General features: G+C 41.4%; 1 protein-coding gene across 1 annotated transcript in view; it reads left to right on the forward strand.

Moving 5' to 3' along the window:
* Positions 1 to 3680: 3680 nt before the first annotated feature.
* The window catches only part of xkr6b (XK, Kell blood group complex subunit-related family, member 6b), a 53961-nt gene continuing 42729 nt past the window's right edge, over positions 3681 to 14912 (forward strand). Inside the window, exon 1 of the mRNA XM_079336854.1 lies at positions 3681 to 4591. Coding sequence (XP_079192980.1) covers positions 4029 to 4591 — 563 coding nt within the window. The 5' untranslated portion in view covers positions 3681 to 4028. The remainder of the gene's footprint in view (positions 4592 to 14912) is intronic.

Here is a 14912-nt window from a genome sequence, read left to right on the forward strand (position 1 = left end):
TTCAGTGTGTGATAAAGATGCCTCCTCCTCTCTTCTGTGCTAAGCATTTTTTTTTATCATATCTTAAAAAGGGGGTTGGGGGGGGGGGGGGGGGGGTGTTGGGGTGATGGGGGGTATTTGTTCTGCTAGGTGATTCTGTTTGGTTATTTCAGGCATGGCCAGTGAATCAGAGCAGTACTGCAGATAATGATGACGACTTGGATGCAGAGTCTTATATCAGATATTTTTGAAGCTCTGTGATAAATGTCTCCAATCAAAAGCCTTCAATCATTGTTCTGCATTTAAAAGTTCAGTAGCTGCATTGGTTGTGAAAAAACTCTGTCTTTAACTTTGGTTAATCAAAGCTCTTGCTTTTCCTGGTTTGTACAGCCTGAGGATTCATCTCTCATTGCATTTTTTGCATTATTTAGTGTCTATAATACATGTTACATGCATGCTGATGTATAAACTGTGTAAGCCTGAGCTATACTCAATGCATCCTGATTTTCTTTCATTAAATGTTCATGCCTGTGAGAGCTGGTTGTTTTCTTTTCCTTGTCCTGCTTCCTTGGTTTATGGCAATATGACAAAACAGATCCTATATTGCGATTATTAAATGACACATTGTCACCAAAAATCAAAGAAGGATTTGAAAACAGAGACCTCAGTCTTTCAGATTGCAATGAAATAAATTAGATGAAAGTAACGTGAGCAGCTTAACACATTTCTTAGTTTAAATGAAGCTCTAGTGAAAGCTGAAAATGGTATGCTTTAAAACTTAAATGACATTCTCTTTCCTCTTCAGTCAAAATTCTACAAAAGTGCTACATTTTTGTGGCATGGTAAGTCATGTGTTATGTTATGTTATGTGTCAGCCTCAGCAGGAATACTCACCCAAGGTGACCTGTCACCAGTGTCTATCCTTTCATTGCTTTACACCCCTGAGGACAAAAGAACAAAAATGAGTAAGAAATCCAAAAAAAATCATATAAAATAATACACACAAAAAATGGTGCAATATCCCACAATGCACATTGATTTTCTCCACATGCACTTCACATCCAAGATGCATGATTGTATATCTGAGTACAACTGGCCACAAAATATGACTTCTCGCTCTTTCTTCAAGTTCTGTGTTATTTCTAACACCCACATGAACACACACGCACATAGACCATCCGTGCCTTCGCTCGGATTTCTTCATTAATTGGCCCTTCAGTTTTTTTGGCTCCCTATGCCTCGTTTCTTTTCTTTTTTTTTGTCTGCTTTAATGGTCATGCACTATATCTGTCTCAAACACACTCATGTAGGCTATATTTTTGTTTTGTTTGTTTAATATGCCAGCTTGGTGCCCTGTTAAGCACTTTGTGGTTTAGAACAACTTTGTAGTTTGAATGGATGTCCTGTAATTTGATTGTTTTTTTTATAGCCTCATTTAACTGCCTCATAATTCCAGTGGACATGAACACTCAGTGTGTGTGTGTGTGTGTGTGTGTGTGTGTGTGCGCGCGCGTGTGTGAATGGTGTGCAGCTCATTGTGAAGGCCTCAAAGCCCTGAGCAATAGGAGAAGAAGAAGCCTACTCAGATGGAACAGATGGCATGATGTGCACAAGATCATACTCTCTTGTGTTCAGTTTTTCACATGCAAAGAAATTCTTTCTCAAGTTATCTTGACCCTCAGGAATGGATTATTTCTTGGAGCTTTTACTGCAACATCACTTTGACCTCTCCTGCTTTCTAAAATACTGGACTCTCCTCTTTTCCGAATGTCTCCCTGAGAAGTCTGATTCTGATTCTATTGCCTATGCGGAATAGATTTTAAAAAGTCACAATCCAGTGTGACACACCCAGTAAACTACAAACAATTGTGTGTTTGTAAGCATGTTGGAACATATGGTCATAATAATGATGGCTTTCAATCACATTAAACCCTTCCATGGCAAAATCTTTAGTTGACCTAGTTTTGTTTCAACAAATACAAACGATGCAAAGAGTGTTTTACCCAATCAGATTTCATTGGAGGAATAACTGTAGCTCCACTTTCCATCTCACTGGTCTGTTGTTATCACCAAGTCTAGCAAAAAGCAAAAGGAGAAAAGCCTGGCAACTTATGTCGTGTTCTGTAATGTTCCAATGTGAACTCTCATCCAGTTCCCGGGCTACAAGATTACATGAGCAGTATAGATAGATATGACCATTAAACCAAGTCTTTGAGAGACTTTGATTGAACTGTAGATGATGATGATTTTGCAGAAGACTGTTTAGACATTCATCCACAAAATGAGGGAGCTTTTCCTTAAACATTATATATGAACTTTTTTAAAACTTTTTTTGTCTGATACTAGAATTGTTTTATTGAAAAAATAATCAGATAGATGACAGACAGACAGACAGACAGACAGACAGACAGGCAGACAGACAGACAGACAGAAAGATATAGATAGATAGATAGATAGATAGATAGATAGATAGATAGATAGATAGATAGATAGATAGATAGATAGATAGATAGATAGATGTTACCTATATTCGCACAACGAAATTAAGGGACAGCAATAGCAAACAAGCAAAAAAGCACATGATCTATCATAAAACAAAACAAAAATCTATGAACACGGTTTTAATTGGAAATATTTTAACATATGAAAACTTAAAGATTTGGCCTCTGAAGGAAATATGCCACATACAGTAACTTGGGGTTAAATTAGCGTGGAAATGACTTGAAGTGTGTTCATGAGAATAAGAAAAAAAACTGTGTTTAAGGGTTAAAGAAATAAGCAAAGAGAAAGAAAGAGACACTTTTGACTTTTAAGCCCTATTTCAGCACTGGACAGCTCCCACCAAATCCTTCGTGCGCGCAGCAGGCAGTAGTAGAAGCGGCCAAGATCCAATCAGCGTCACGCGCTGAATGTGACCCCGCGAGGCAGCTCAGCGGGCTCAGCCTAATCACTGGGCCGTGGACCTTACAGCGGAATCACCAGCTCTTTGCTTGAACATGCTACCAGAGGGGAAAACACCACTTTCAGGAGAAGTACTGACTCAGTAGCCTACTGAGAGGGGGAATGCTGCAAAAGGCATGAAAACCATAGGGTAGGCCTACCTTACATGTCTCTAAGCAACAGCTCAGGATGAATGAACGTATGCCTTTGATTTTCCCATAAGTCAATGGTTTCCTTGGTGCTAAATATTTGTCAAAAAAAAAGAATAAAGAAACTTCACAAGCAAACAATATCATGAGTATCTAAGGAATTACATGTTATAAGTCAGGTTTTGACCTTTTAAAGGGGTTTTCAACCCCTTTAAAAGGTAATTAGGCTGAAATTCACAAAAAAAAAAAAAACATCTATTTTGTTAGTAAGAAATCTTCCTTTTCTACTTGAAAACATGACCCCCTAACTGTGTCTCCGACCGTGACTGATTCAATCGTTCAAATACAGGGAAACAGTTTTGGTGTCCAGCAGTATTTAATTACATCATGCAGTCCTCTCCTGCGTATTTGGGGGGTTTAAATGAGACACTAGATGGCAACCACGTTGAAAGGGAGAAACGGTGAGTGTACGTGTGTGCGTGCGTGTGTGTGTGTATGTGTGTGTGTGTGTGAGAGAGAGAGAGAGAGAGAGAGAGAGAGAGAGAAGGGAGGAGGGGGTGAATTACGTCGGTGTGGGACAGTGGAGGGATGCTCTGTGCTTGCAGCTGGAGGAGAGCTGCAGAGAGGGGAAACAACTGAAAAGCGGCGTGAGAGATTAATGCACATGTAGAAACCGGTAGACCACGATTGGATGCTCGCGTTGCAGCCCAAATTAAATTGCTCAAACTTGTAGATTAGATTTTTGAAAACAGTTTGGATAGGATTTGAAGTGGAGGGAAAGGAACAAAAGATGTGCTGCGTTCGTGGCGCCTCTCGTGCGCTCTCTGGGGACACAGACGACGGCCACGCGCTGACAACCCGCTTTTAGATGGCTCCAATATTTGGGGTGCAAAACAGGTGTCAGGGAAGTGTCGTCACGAACCCCGGAAGCCGGAGGAGGTGGGAACATCAGAGGGAAAGATGGCAGCGAAATCCGATGGTCGCGGGGTCGTCACCGGTTTCGCCCAGCTGCACAACCTGGACGAGGTGGTGGGGACTGGAGAGGACGACGCGCGGGATGGCAGTTCGTTCCACATCTGCCATTGCTGCAACACCTCGTCGTGCTACTGGGGCTGCCGGAGCGCGTGCCTGCATTACCTCCGGGGGAAGGGGAAGGGGAGAGAGACGGTGCGGCCACCGCAGGAGCAGCGCCTCTGGCTGGACTGCCTGTGGATCATCCTGGCGCTGCTGGTGTTCTTCTGGGATGTGGGGACTGATTTGTGGCTGGCTGTCGACTATTACCACAAGCAGGACTTCCTGTGGTCTGGCCTGACCCTGTTCTTCGTGCTGGTGCCCTCGGTGCTGGTCCAGATCCTGAGCTTCAGGTGGTTTGTGCAGGATTTCACTGGGGGCGGACTGGGCTCCGTGGAGGGGCTGAGTAGTCGGAGAGCTACAGCCTGTCTGCAGAGGGACAGGTGCTGCCGCCTGTCTGTCTGGGTCTGGCAGACCATCATCCACATCTTCCAGATGGGACAAGTGTGGCGGTAAGAAAAACTTTAGGTTTTCCTTTGAAATAATCAGTTAAACCCCCCCAAAGCCCTGCGCTCCTATCTCCCAGCTCTCTATTCACTCCTTCTCACCTCTCTGACTGTCACCTGGTATAACCCGTGTGTACATGACTGGGGTGAGAATCAGCACCGTGGTGATGCCATTACGCACTCACTTTGCATATCCAATACATGTAGTCATGCACTCTTTCGCCACAAATATCTTGCGCTTAACCAAATGAATACAACAACTCCTCCAGCTGCACAGACATTGCGCCACTGTGATTATTTCTTCACAGTGCGCCATTTCGCTTGTGTGAAGGGAGGACCGTTTGTTCAAAGTCGAACAGGTAGCCTAGTAGCCGAAAACGTGTATGTGTATGTGTGCGTGTGTGTCTGTGAGTGTCAGACGCGCCGTTTGCGCCACAGTGCATGACACACCGTCGCCTCGATTCACCCTTCCCCCCCCCTCCCCGCATTAAAAGCTCCAACTCTGCAACTAGAGGCCAGACGAGCATCTGTTTCACTGCTCACAAAACTACATCTTCTTCCCCCCACAGACATGATGTCATCGATTCCTCTGCGACGCTCCACATCTTTGGTCCCCCAAATCCGCCTTTTGGCCACACAAAATGCCGCGTCTGGGGAAACGCGTGAATGCTCAAGGTGTACATCTCTGTGCGTAATCTGTGAGCTGTAGTAGCGGCTTCAGTTGTAGTAAATGTTGACACTTGTGCGCGCACATCTTCTCTATTTCGGCTATTCAGTGTGAGCTCGTGAGAGGCGAGTTGTTTTTGGTGCAGACAGACGCAGTGGCTGGCATTTAATGGAAGAAAAAAAAAAAAAGTAACGCATGACGGCTGCTCTGAGAGGTCTGCCAGTGGCTGGGAAAATGTACAATGCAAGGGTCAAATCATTTAATCCTTTCTGCCTGTCTGTCAATGCTTTTGGTGTTTTTGTGGATCAAATGCAAAACTTGAACATTAATTATGACAGACTGTTTGTGTTTGACAGCTGCCTTCCCTCCTCATCAGACGAATTAATTGTCTAAACCAATGTGTTGTAATCAAATGCACGAGAACATTTGTGCTCCAGGCCGAATTACTCACATGCTGAGAGTGGGAGTAAAATCGGATTGGAATCTCACTGACCTTTTTGAAATCATATATTGCCACAAGCCATAAATTTGGTCAAATTAGTGCAAAAACAAGCCTTGTTTCTTTTTCATGTTGCTGAAAAGAACATCCTCATTTATGTTCAGTGCATATACTAGCACATCTTCTGTCAAGATGGGTTTTCCCAGAGACAGTGCATTCTGTATTCCTCATCAGACTCATTTTGAGCTCCTGAAACACCTAAAGGCTCTTATATTGATTAGCTGCAGACGTGTTCGCTCAGTTCTATTTACTCTTCTCGAGCGCTTCAATCGATTGTTTTGGTCATATCTGTAGTGGGAAGAAAACACAGAGGGGGCGATGTTGCAAAGTCAAAGTCATTAGTTTTAGTTATAGCGTTAAGTACATTAGAAGTAAAGTGACTGCGAGCATCTCAAGGTGCTTCACCTTATTTATACAAGTAAGTAACAGTGGTGTATGTGTAAACCCTGTACTATGTGTTGTCAGGCAAATAGTTCAAAATGTTTTGTCACTTTTCTTGCTCACAAAGTGTGCCTTTGGGGAAGTGAAGAAATATGACATTGTGTAAGTGAATGTTGTTGTGTAACTCTGGTTTTGGAGAGATCATAAAAATGGATCAACATTCTCACAAAATAAAACTAATGAGCAATAGCTTATGGGAAAGAGTTAGATGAGAAGACTGACAGCACTCTTGAGCCTGTACAACAGCCCGACTCTTAAGCTGCAGCTAACTTATCCTAGTTTAGTACAAAAACTGAAAATAGAAGGTAACAGCTAGCCTTGTTCTACCAACACCTGTAAAAGTCACTAAAAAATAACATTTATCTTGTTTTTCATCCTTGCAAGAGCAAAATTTTTTGTTTCGCTGAAGGTTATCTCAATATTTATCCCTGGAGTCTTTGCTGGTTGACTAGAAGATGCTATAGTCTGCCTGCTACCAAATATCTTTTGAATGATAGTTTCAATTTTTTCTCATTGCCTGTTTCTGTATTCAAAGACCCTGAGGTTTATAGCCTGCCCTGCCGGCACATGATGTTTTTGTACATATTAAATAAACAATATACAACATGTTCATTTGTGAGCTTCAGAGATGTTTGTGGGAGGATTTTTTTTAAATGAAGCTAGACAATGACATTTCAATGGTGGAAAGTTAAGAAGATGCAAACTGTATTAACTTTATTATGGGAATAGAGTGGTAGCAATAATCTCATCTAATTCACCGCCAGCAAGAATCTGCGTCTTATTGTACTTTATAATGTACATTATTATCAATTATCCGTTTAAAATTGTATATGTTAATTCACATTCATTTCTGTGGTCAAATGAGATTTTTAGGTTAGATTGAAGTATTTAAGGGGGTTTATTGTTTAAAAAGATGCCATTCAGTTGTCACTTGTACGTTCAGTTATATAGTCAGTAAGAAAAACATTGATCAGTAAAATCACAAAATCAACTGCAAAAGTATCTATAGTAAATCAAGATGTGCTTTGAGTGAACTCGAGTAAACAGTATGTTAGTGTGTATGTGACAGCGCAAAGCCTAGGGCAAGGCATCTTTATCAGGACACTGTCTCCCCTCGGACATGATCTGCCTGCCTTTTTTTGGTAGGGGGAGAGGGAGCGTTGAGGGTCAAAAGCTGGTCTTGTCAGCTTAGTGTGAGTTCACAACCTCACACCCACAGGACTAACTCTTGATATGGAGATTATTCTCCAATGTGAGAGGCCAGAGTGCATGCTAATAGGTAGCATATGTTAGCATTTCACATTGGATTGTTGGCCATGAGTGAAAAGCTTTTTAATCTGTCCTTGACATTGCTCATTTTCAGCTTTACTTCTGATAGATGGGGCTATGTCTAAACCAATGAAATTCTGGTATTTTGTGATCATATTCTGAGTAAATGATAACTTTATGTGACTGGTTTTCAAAGCAGCTATCAAAGCATCCCAAATGAGATGCTACAGTTTCAGTTTGTGGAATATTTTGTCTTCATTAATGTGAGAAAACAAAATGAAATGCTGACAGGAGTCAAAAACACTGTCTCATCATGTCTCATTACTCGATCCCATTTTCAGCTCTGCATTCAATTAGCCACTTTCCCTCTGAGCACCTGAGGACCAAGACGATGACAGAATCTCCAAGCTTGTTTTTTTTTGCTGTTATCCCCTCGTTAATTGTTGACTGAACAGGGAGTGTTCCGCTCCCACCGGCTCTATCATGTCGTCCTCCCTGTGATTCACCAGCAGCACCTCCATCAGTGTGTCCCTTTAAGCTTTAGAGATTCTGCTCACATACGCTCGAGCACACAGAGGATCTAGCAGACACAGGAGTCTCCTGTCTCTACGATGGACAGCTTAATCAGTGTAAACCCAAATTAGCGTCCAACTGAGAAAGAGGTGCATCCATCTCCCGCCCTCCCTTAGGAAATCCACGAAGGAAGTTTTGAGAGCTCTTTGTAGCTGGGAAATCCCTGCAGAATAGGGTGTGGTGTAGTCATTATCTTCTCTCTGAAATTGTCATTGTTGGTGATGGAAATATCGGACAATTTTCAGTTGCTTCCCACAAGCTCCCATTGACATGCGGGAAAGGAGCCACAGGCTGGGGTCGAACCTGGGCCGCCCACGCTGACGACTATAGCCTTCATATATGGGGATGCACGGAATAACTACTGTGCCACCAGCGCCCCCACAAGCTGAACATTTAAACCATCCCAGTAAGCAGTAAGCATTTGAAAAACATTGTGTTGGTTGCCTTAGAGTTTAAGACGTCAATAAACCTTCTAACAGAAAACAGAAACTAGTAATAGGCAGTTATAGGCCCATAATGCCGCACCAGCCTCAACGTCATCTTTTGTTGTTGTTTTGACTAAGGGCGCGTAGACACTGGCCATCCGTACAGTGCCATCGTTTTCAAATACGATGCACAATTCCCCTGCTGGCCAGCACGGCCCGCGGTCACACTGCATCAGGACTAACCGTGCCCAAGCACGATTCCCTCTCTGACATAACGTTTTAAAACAGCACATATGCTTCATGTATTATGAAGCGTGCTCAGTTTACAAACAGACGGACACGAGAAAAAAAGAGACGCAGGGTCGAGTCTCTGTTTGGTCATCGGAGAACAACATGGAGAACATGACAGCGACTTGGTGACATATTTGAGTCAGTTTAGTCAGACACAGCCATAAAACTCTGGATTTCTCCATAATGAAGCCTGTCAGCGTTGTTCACCTGCGTGCTTGTGCTCATGCATGAAGTGTGCCGTGCCCAAGCACACCTCTCCAAAGTGTGCTAAAGTCAAGAAAGTGTACTGGGCGGCGGATTTTAGACTGTGTGTTTAGTGGAGGTATAGTGACAAGATTGTTGCGGGTCCCCTTTAAAACACCAGTGAATTTTCAAAATAAAATATACCCTATTTAACTCTGTTGCCCCTGTTTGCCCTGGATAACCTTTCAAATTTAAATTCCGATGTTTAAATTCTGATTCTTTCCCCTTCTTGTACCATGAAAAAATAGACAACATTGTGTTGCACACCATCCTTACCAAAACCCAGATGATTTCTGGGTCTGTATTTTTGTTAGTCTTGCTGAAGACTCGGCTATGTGAGATTGAAATTACACTGTAGAAAGGACTTGCATTACAGCTGTGTCAAACAGTGCTGAAATGTTGGCCATGAGTAAGTGCAGTATGTCCGTTAAACAATAGATGGAGCAGGTAGAGGTGATTTAGAAAAATACTGAAAAAGATGTGTGTGACTTACTTTGGTATGAACTAGTAGACTGAGTGTGAGGATTGTATCACTGCTTGGTGAAGAGTGTATATAGACATTATACATTCCAGTTCAGTATCCCAAAATAGCATAATTCATACAATTTATTACACTTGTGTAAGAATAAAATTAGGGAACAACGAGAATGAAAAGTGTGCTGAAAAGGTAACAAAATTATCCACTTATTTTTGCCATCCAGGAACTCTCTGCTTCTGGAACAGGCAGAGAAGTGGGTACTCCCCGCTTTTCCTTTGCAACTGTACAAAATGTTTAAACACTACAAATCTGATGCTTGGATTACACTTTAATCCCGAACAAGTGTTTGCTCACCAGCGAGCAACACGAAGAAATCGCCTCATGGTTGACATCTGCCTCTGTTTCCCATCCTGGTAAATATTAATGCAGACTGGGAAAGGAGTCGACAAAAGCCTCTGTTGGCTGGCTGGGCTGCTTGTAGTTGCCAAAAAAGGTTTGTACATGTGGCGAAGCAAGTCATTGAGATGATACAATGCAACCAGCTGCCCTGTCAAGAGAAAAAAAACAGCTGAAGGGGTAAAAGAGGGGAAGAGATGAACGCTCAGATAAATTGGTTACAATCCATATAATGATGTATTGGGAGTTTAAAATGGCGAAAGATGGGAACATCTTGTACCCGCCACAGTGGAGGAAAGTGGAGTATTTTTGGAGTGAAGGGTAGAGACTGAAGGATGACTGGCTCATATAGTATTAGCCTGTCTTTTCAGTGTCCAAATAAATATGAGCTTTAAAAAAAATCAACAGTTTCTATTGTTGTAAAAGGAAAAGTGTTTTGTCACTATGGCACTTTATTTTTCAAGAAACTGTTAATTCTGCTGAGACAAAAAATGGAAAACAGTAGAAAGCTATAGAGGGAATACTCCTCTTTATTAAAAGACACATCTGACTGTGCTGTGTTTTTTTATTTACAGACAGCACATTAAACCACCATTGCTGCTCTGGAATAGCTCCTTGTTACTCTACTCATTTTCTCATTAGCACTGATAACAGGGGACAAACCCTTTAAAGCCAGCCCTCCAAGAAAACCCACCAATTACGTGACAGAGGAGCCTGTCAAAATGCAAGAAAAGACCCCACTTTCACAGCCGGGGGTAAAAGAGACGGAAAACCGTAAACGAGGCAGAAATATGTGCTTCAGTTTTTCAAGTAGCAGAGGAAGAGAGCGGGTTCAGGAAAAAAAAGAGAGAGTGAATTGCTGTTTTGGTTCAGTGTCATCATGGTTTGTTTTCAAGCTGGGTTATTGAATTAGAGAGTATTGCTGTAAAAATGTTTTATTTAGCATGTTCCTTGATGGTGTTCTTCTGAAAAATACTCAAATGTAATTGTAAATATTCTCCCATAGTTTAATGAAATTATAAAAGGTGATTGTATACATGTATAAAGCTTTAAAACCTAAAATAAACCAGTAGCTCACATGTGAGCCGATTGCAATCCCATTTCAACAGCCAATGACACCGACTGAAAGCTGTTGAGTTCAGTGTGGAGAGAATGACTAGGAATAAAGAGGCTATGATGATGCTTGATTTAACTGCCTTAGGCTTGCCTCCTGAGCAAACAATATTTTGTAATAGAAGCCTGAAGGCCCTGCTTCTTAAAAACTGGTCACCAGACAGAAACAGGCTGGGACTTATGGAGGAATAATAAAGACAAAGGCAGGCGGGTTACCTGACTGGGATTTGTATGTGCATCACATGCAGGTGTGTAAAACCGCATACATAATACCACACCTCAAGGAGTTGAGAGGAGCTCTTTTTTTAAACACCTGCTTATATGCAGTCTCACATCACGGCCTCCCCTTTGCTCAGGGAAATAGAGAACACACACACCTTGGCAGACTACACATTTCAATGTCCTGTTTCTGAAGGCGCTTAGATCAGAGAGAGGTGGTGCTGCTTGTTGACAATGAACTCCTCCAAAGCTTCTCTGGCTTTAAAAAAATGTAACCTCCTGCTGCTTGCTTTCAAAAGCAGAGCACCCTTGTTTTATTATAACACCAAAAGTAGTTCACCAGGGCACTGATTTTTTTTTTTTAATTTGAAGATTATAAGTGCTAAACTTGATTGTATTAATCTAACACTTACCAATTATATACAATACTGACTTATTTATCCACTGATGGCTGCTTGAGGTCGATGTCAAAAGTGAGCTATTCCTGTTCAGGCTTCATGTTAAAACGCCCAATTTTGAAGCCAAATTAGAAAAAAAAAAACAACACAGTCCATATATTGAACTTCACCTCTGCTGTGATGTGATTTGGTTTTATATTTTGTAGATTTTCAGAGTTAAGATTGTCTTGTTGTTTTTTGTGTCATTGTTCCCTGGTTTGTTTCACGTGTGTTTCCCAGTGTACTCTTTAATGTTCCTGTGTTATTTTGCAATTTCGTATCCTCAAGTCAGTCTATGTAGGGTGTTAGTTGTCAGCCTATGTCACATTTTCTCAGTGTCCATTGTCCTTGTGGTTCTGTGTGTTTTGTATTTTTTCTGTGTTTTTCAGTTTGTACATTTTTCAAGGAACCCTTGTTTTGCCTTTTAGAGTTTGAAGACATTTTTTTGTTAGTTCTGCACTTGGGTCCTCTTTGTTTTTTCAATTTGATGACAGACTGACTATAATATTCATGTTTACACTTATTGTTAGCACTTACAGTAGCAGGTATTAGTGTTTTTGCTCACCATATTTAACTTGTTAGCTGGTTCTCTAACTTGTTAGTTGTTGTTTTTTAGTCAGATAACAGCCACCGATAACTTAGTGTCATCTAACTTCTCTTCAGCTCCAACCCTGCAGCCCCATTATTGTAACGCCTGGCTTCAAAAGTTATGGTGTTGAAAATATTTGTTCAAAATGCCTAACTCAAAGGTTCAAAATGACATTTGACAACCAGTCAAAGCAATGTTCGCGACGTCTACTATTTAAGCAGTATTTGCACATTAATGTGTTTGCTAAACTACAGTTAGCATCGGTAGCATTAAATGTGTCAGTCTTTATTATGTATCAGTGGGCTTAGGGCAAATTCACACACTATAATTATTGAGGGGCATTGTTAGTTTTGTTATTTACATTCAGAGCAAGCTTTATGTTGTAAATTAGACATGTGTTTGCCTCTGTGTATGCTAACATGTTTACACTCATCTATCCTGCCTGCTACAGTTGTAGCTTGCATGCTTGTGGAACTTGGCACTTGCTGATGATGATGTCCGATTTATTGACTGAAGTCTGCTGTTTGTTCAATGTGCGGTGCTCTGTGTGTGTGTGTGTGTGTGTGTGTGTGTGTGTGTGTGTGTGTGTGTGTTCGTCATTCTGTTTAGCAACCATATTGGCTGCATTAGTTTAATTCTCCATCCTCCCTACAACTGTCTATTATTTCCACTCGGATCTGGACTAAAAGCTGAATCTGCCCTGCTGCAACTGTTTTCCTTTGAGCCCATTTAAAAGCACTCACAGCAAACAAATTGTGCATGTTGTGTGATGTATATTTTTCATATTACTCCATTCAGAGATTATCATTACCTGTGCCTAGAGGGGGTTAAGAAGATCACACACAAAGGCTATTTTTCATCTGGATTCCCCAGCCTAATAGTTAAACCCCTAATATATATATTGTGCTTCCCTTCCTCTTGAAATAGTGAGGTCTATTCTCCCTGATGTACTATTTGAGATCATCATGTGTTCTCCCTGTATAGCCTCTCTATCCATTAGCAGTCCTCATATGCTCGAGTCACCACATTACCATCTGTGCTCCTTGGGAAGTTAACATATGTTTTTTTATTTTTATCCCTCCTATCACTTACACCTATTAATGTTCTTAGGCTCCTTGCAAAGCCTTTTATCCACTTCCATCTATCCTAAAGGAGACACCACACTGTGTTTCTCTTATCCTCTCATTATTATTTGAGTTGGAAGGATTGCACTTTCTACAGTGTGAGCTGAAATCCTGTGTCCCTCACCACAAGTTAAAGTCATAATGCTCCCTTCCTCCCCTCCATCTTTCTCTTTATGTCCGCTCCTCTCTCCCTGTGTTGCCTTCACATAAAGCTGCACTTGACCTCCATTTCTGTCAAGGAAACTGGAGCATCTGCCTCCTGCCCCAACTCAACATCTCCTCCCTCCCTCCCTCTCTCCCTCCCTGACTTTCTTTACCTTGCAATACCACCCATCGTTTACTCCCCTCAGAGCCAATTTTCAGAACTCCCACATACCTCTGCACCTTCAGTTCTTTATTTCTGCTTTAGCTCTCTGACAAAGCGTGCATTTCCTCTAGGAAATAGCAACACCTCGAAGAGTCATCCTATGGCTCAGTGCTATCCTCTTACACTAAATACCATCTATGTGGATTTGCAGCTTGTCAAACTTGTTTATGCCCTGTTGAAAAGACAACACAAGTCAGAGCTAGCCAATACAAAACATTGTAAAAGCAGGAAGGTTGTAACCAGCACTAAACTGGTCTTCAAAGGTGCTTTAAATTCAATTTTGACACTACAACTGAATCAAATTAGTCTTTTTGTGAAGGTCTGCAGTGTAGATCTCATCGAGAATCCTCTCTTGGCTGAGCAGCTGTCAGACACTTGTCAGCTCAAGTGAAAACAATGTTCACATACAACTTGGGAGAAGCTGCACTTAGCCCAGGAGTTAAATAAAAGCTGGTTGTACACAACCTGCAGTGTGAAATGGAAGGAAACAAGTGGCAGGGAAAGAAACTCCAACAAGTTGAAAGCCAAAGAGGCAGGCATTTGTTGGAAAACTACAAAAAAACAAACAAGGATAACATGAAAGTTTGTTTTTATGGCATTATTATATTTCAAAAGTAACAAAGAAATAAGGATAAGGAATTAAACGCAAGATTGTTCGAGGCAATTACAAGTAAAACCGTTTAAGGACTGTTTAGGGGAGGTAAAGGAAGTAAAAGAACTTGCATCAAAGATGGTGGATAAATGATTTGATGCTTATACAGTATTTACTCTTTAGCGAGCTGCTTCATGATTAAGTCCATGCTGCTGTTAGTGGGAAGCCAGTGAGGGATCTCCAACTACTTTGTCTTATTTTCACACAAGAATATTTTTTTTAATTTAACCTTAATTTATCCAGGACAGTCCCATTGAGGTTAAAAACCTCTTTTTCAAGGGAGTCCAAATTTGAAGTTTTACGGAATTCCTTTTATGATGTCTTCATACACGCACACGCATGCACGCAAACGCACACACACCCTCTCTCTTCCTGGTTTCTTTTGATGCTGTCAGTATCTTATTCATATCTCGGCTGTCTCTTGAAAGCTGCATCAGCGGAGTTTGGAGAAGACCACCATTGTTCGAGTCTAATCATGGTCGATGCTCCAGGCGTCAGTTTGATAAACAGACAATCTCTGCTTATAAATAATTGAACAGGCCCG

This window comes from Symphodus melops (genome assembly GCF_947650265.1).
Source record: "Symphodus melops genome assembly, chromosome: 1".
Taxonomy (NCBI): Eukaryota; Metazoa; Chordata; class Actinopteri; order Labriformes; family Labridae; genus Symphodus; species Symphodus melops.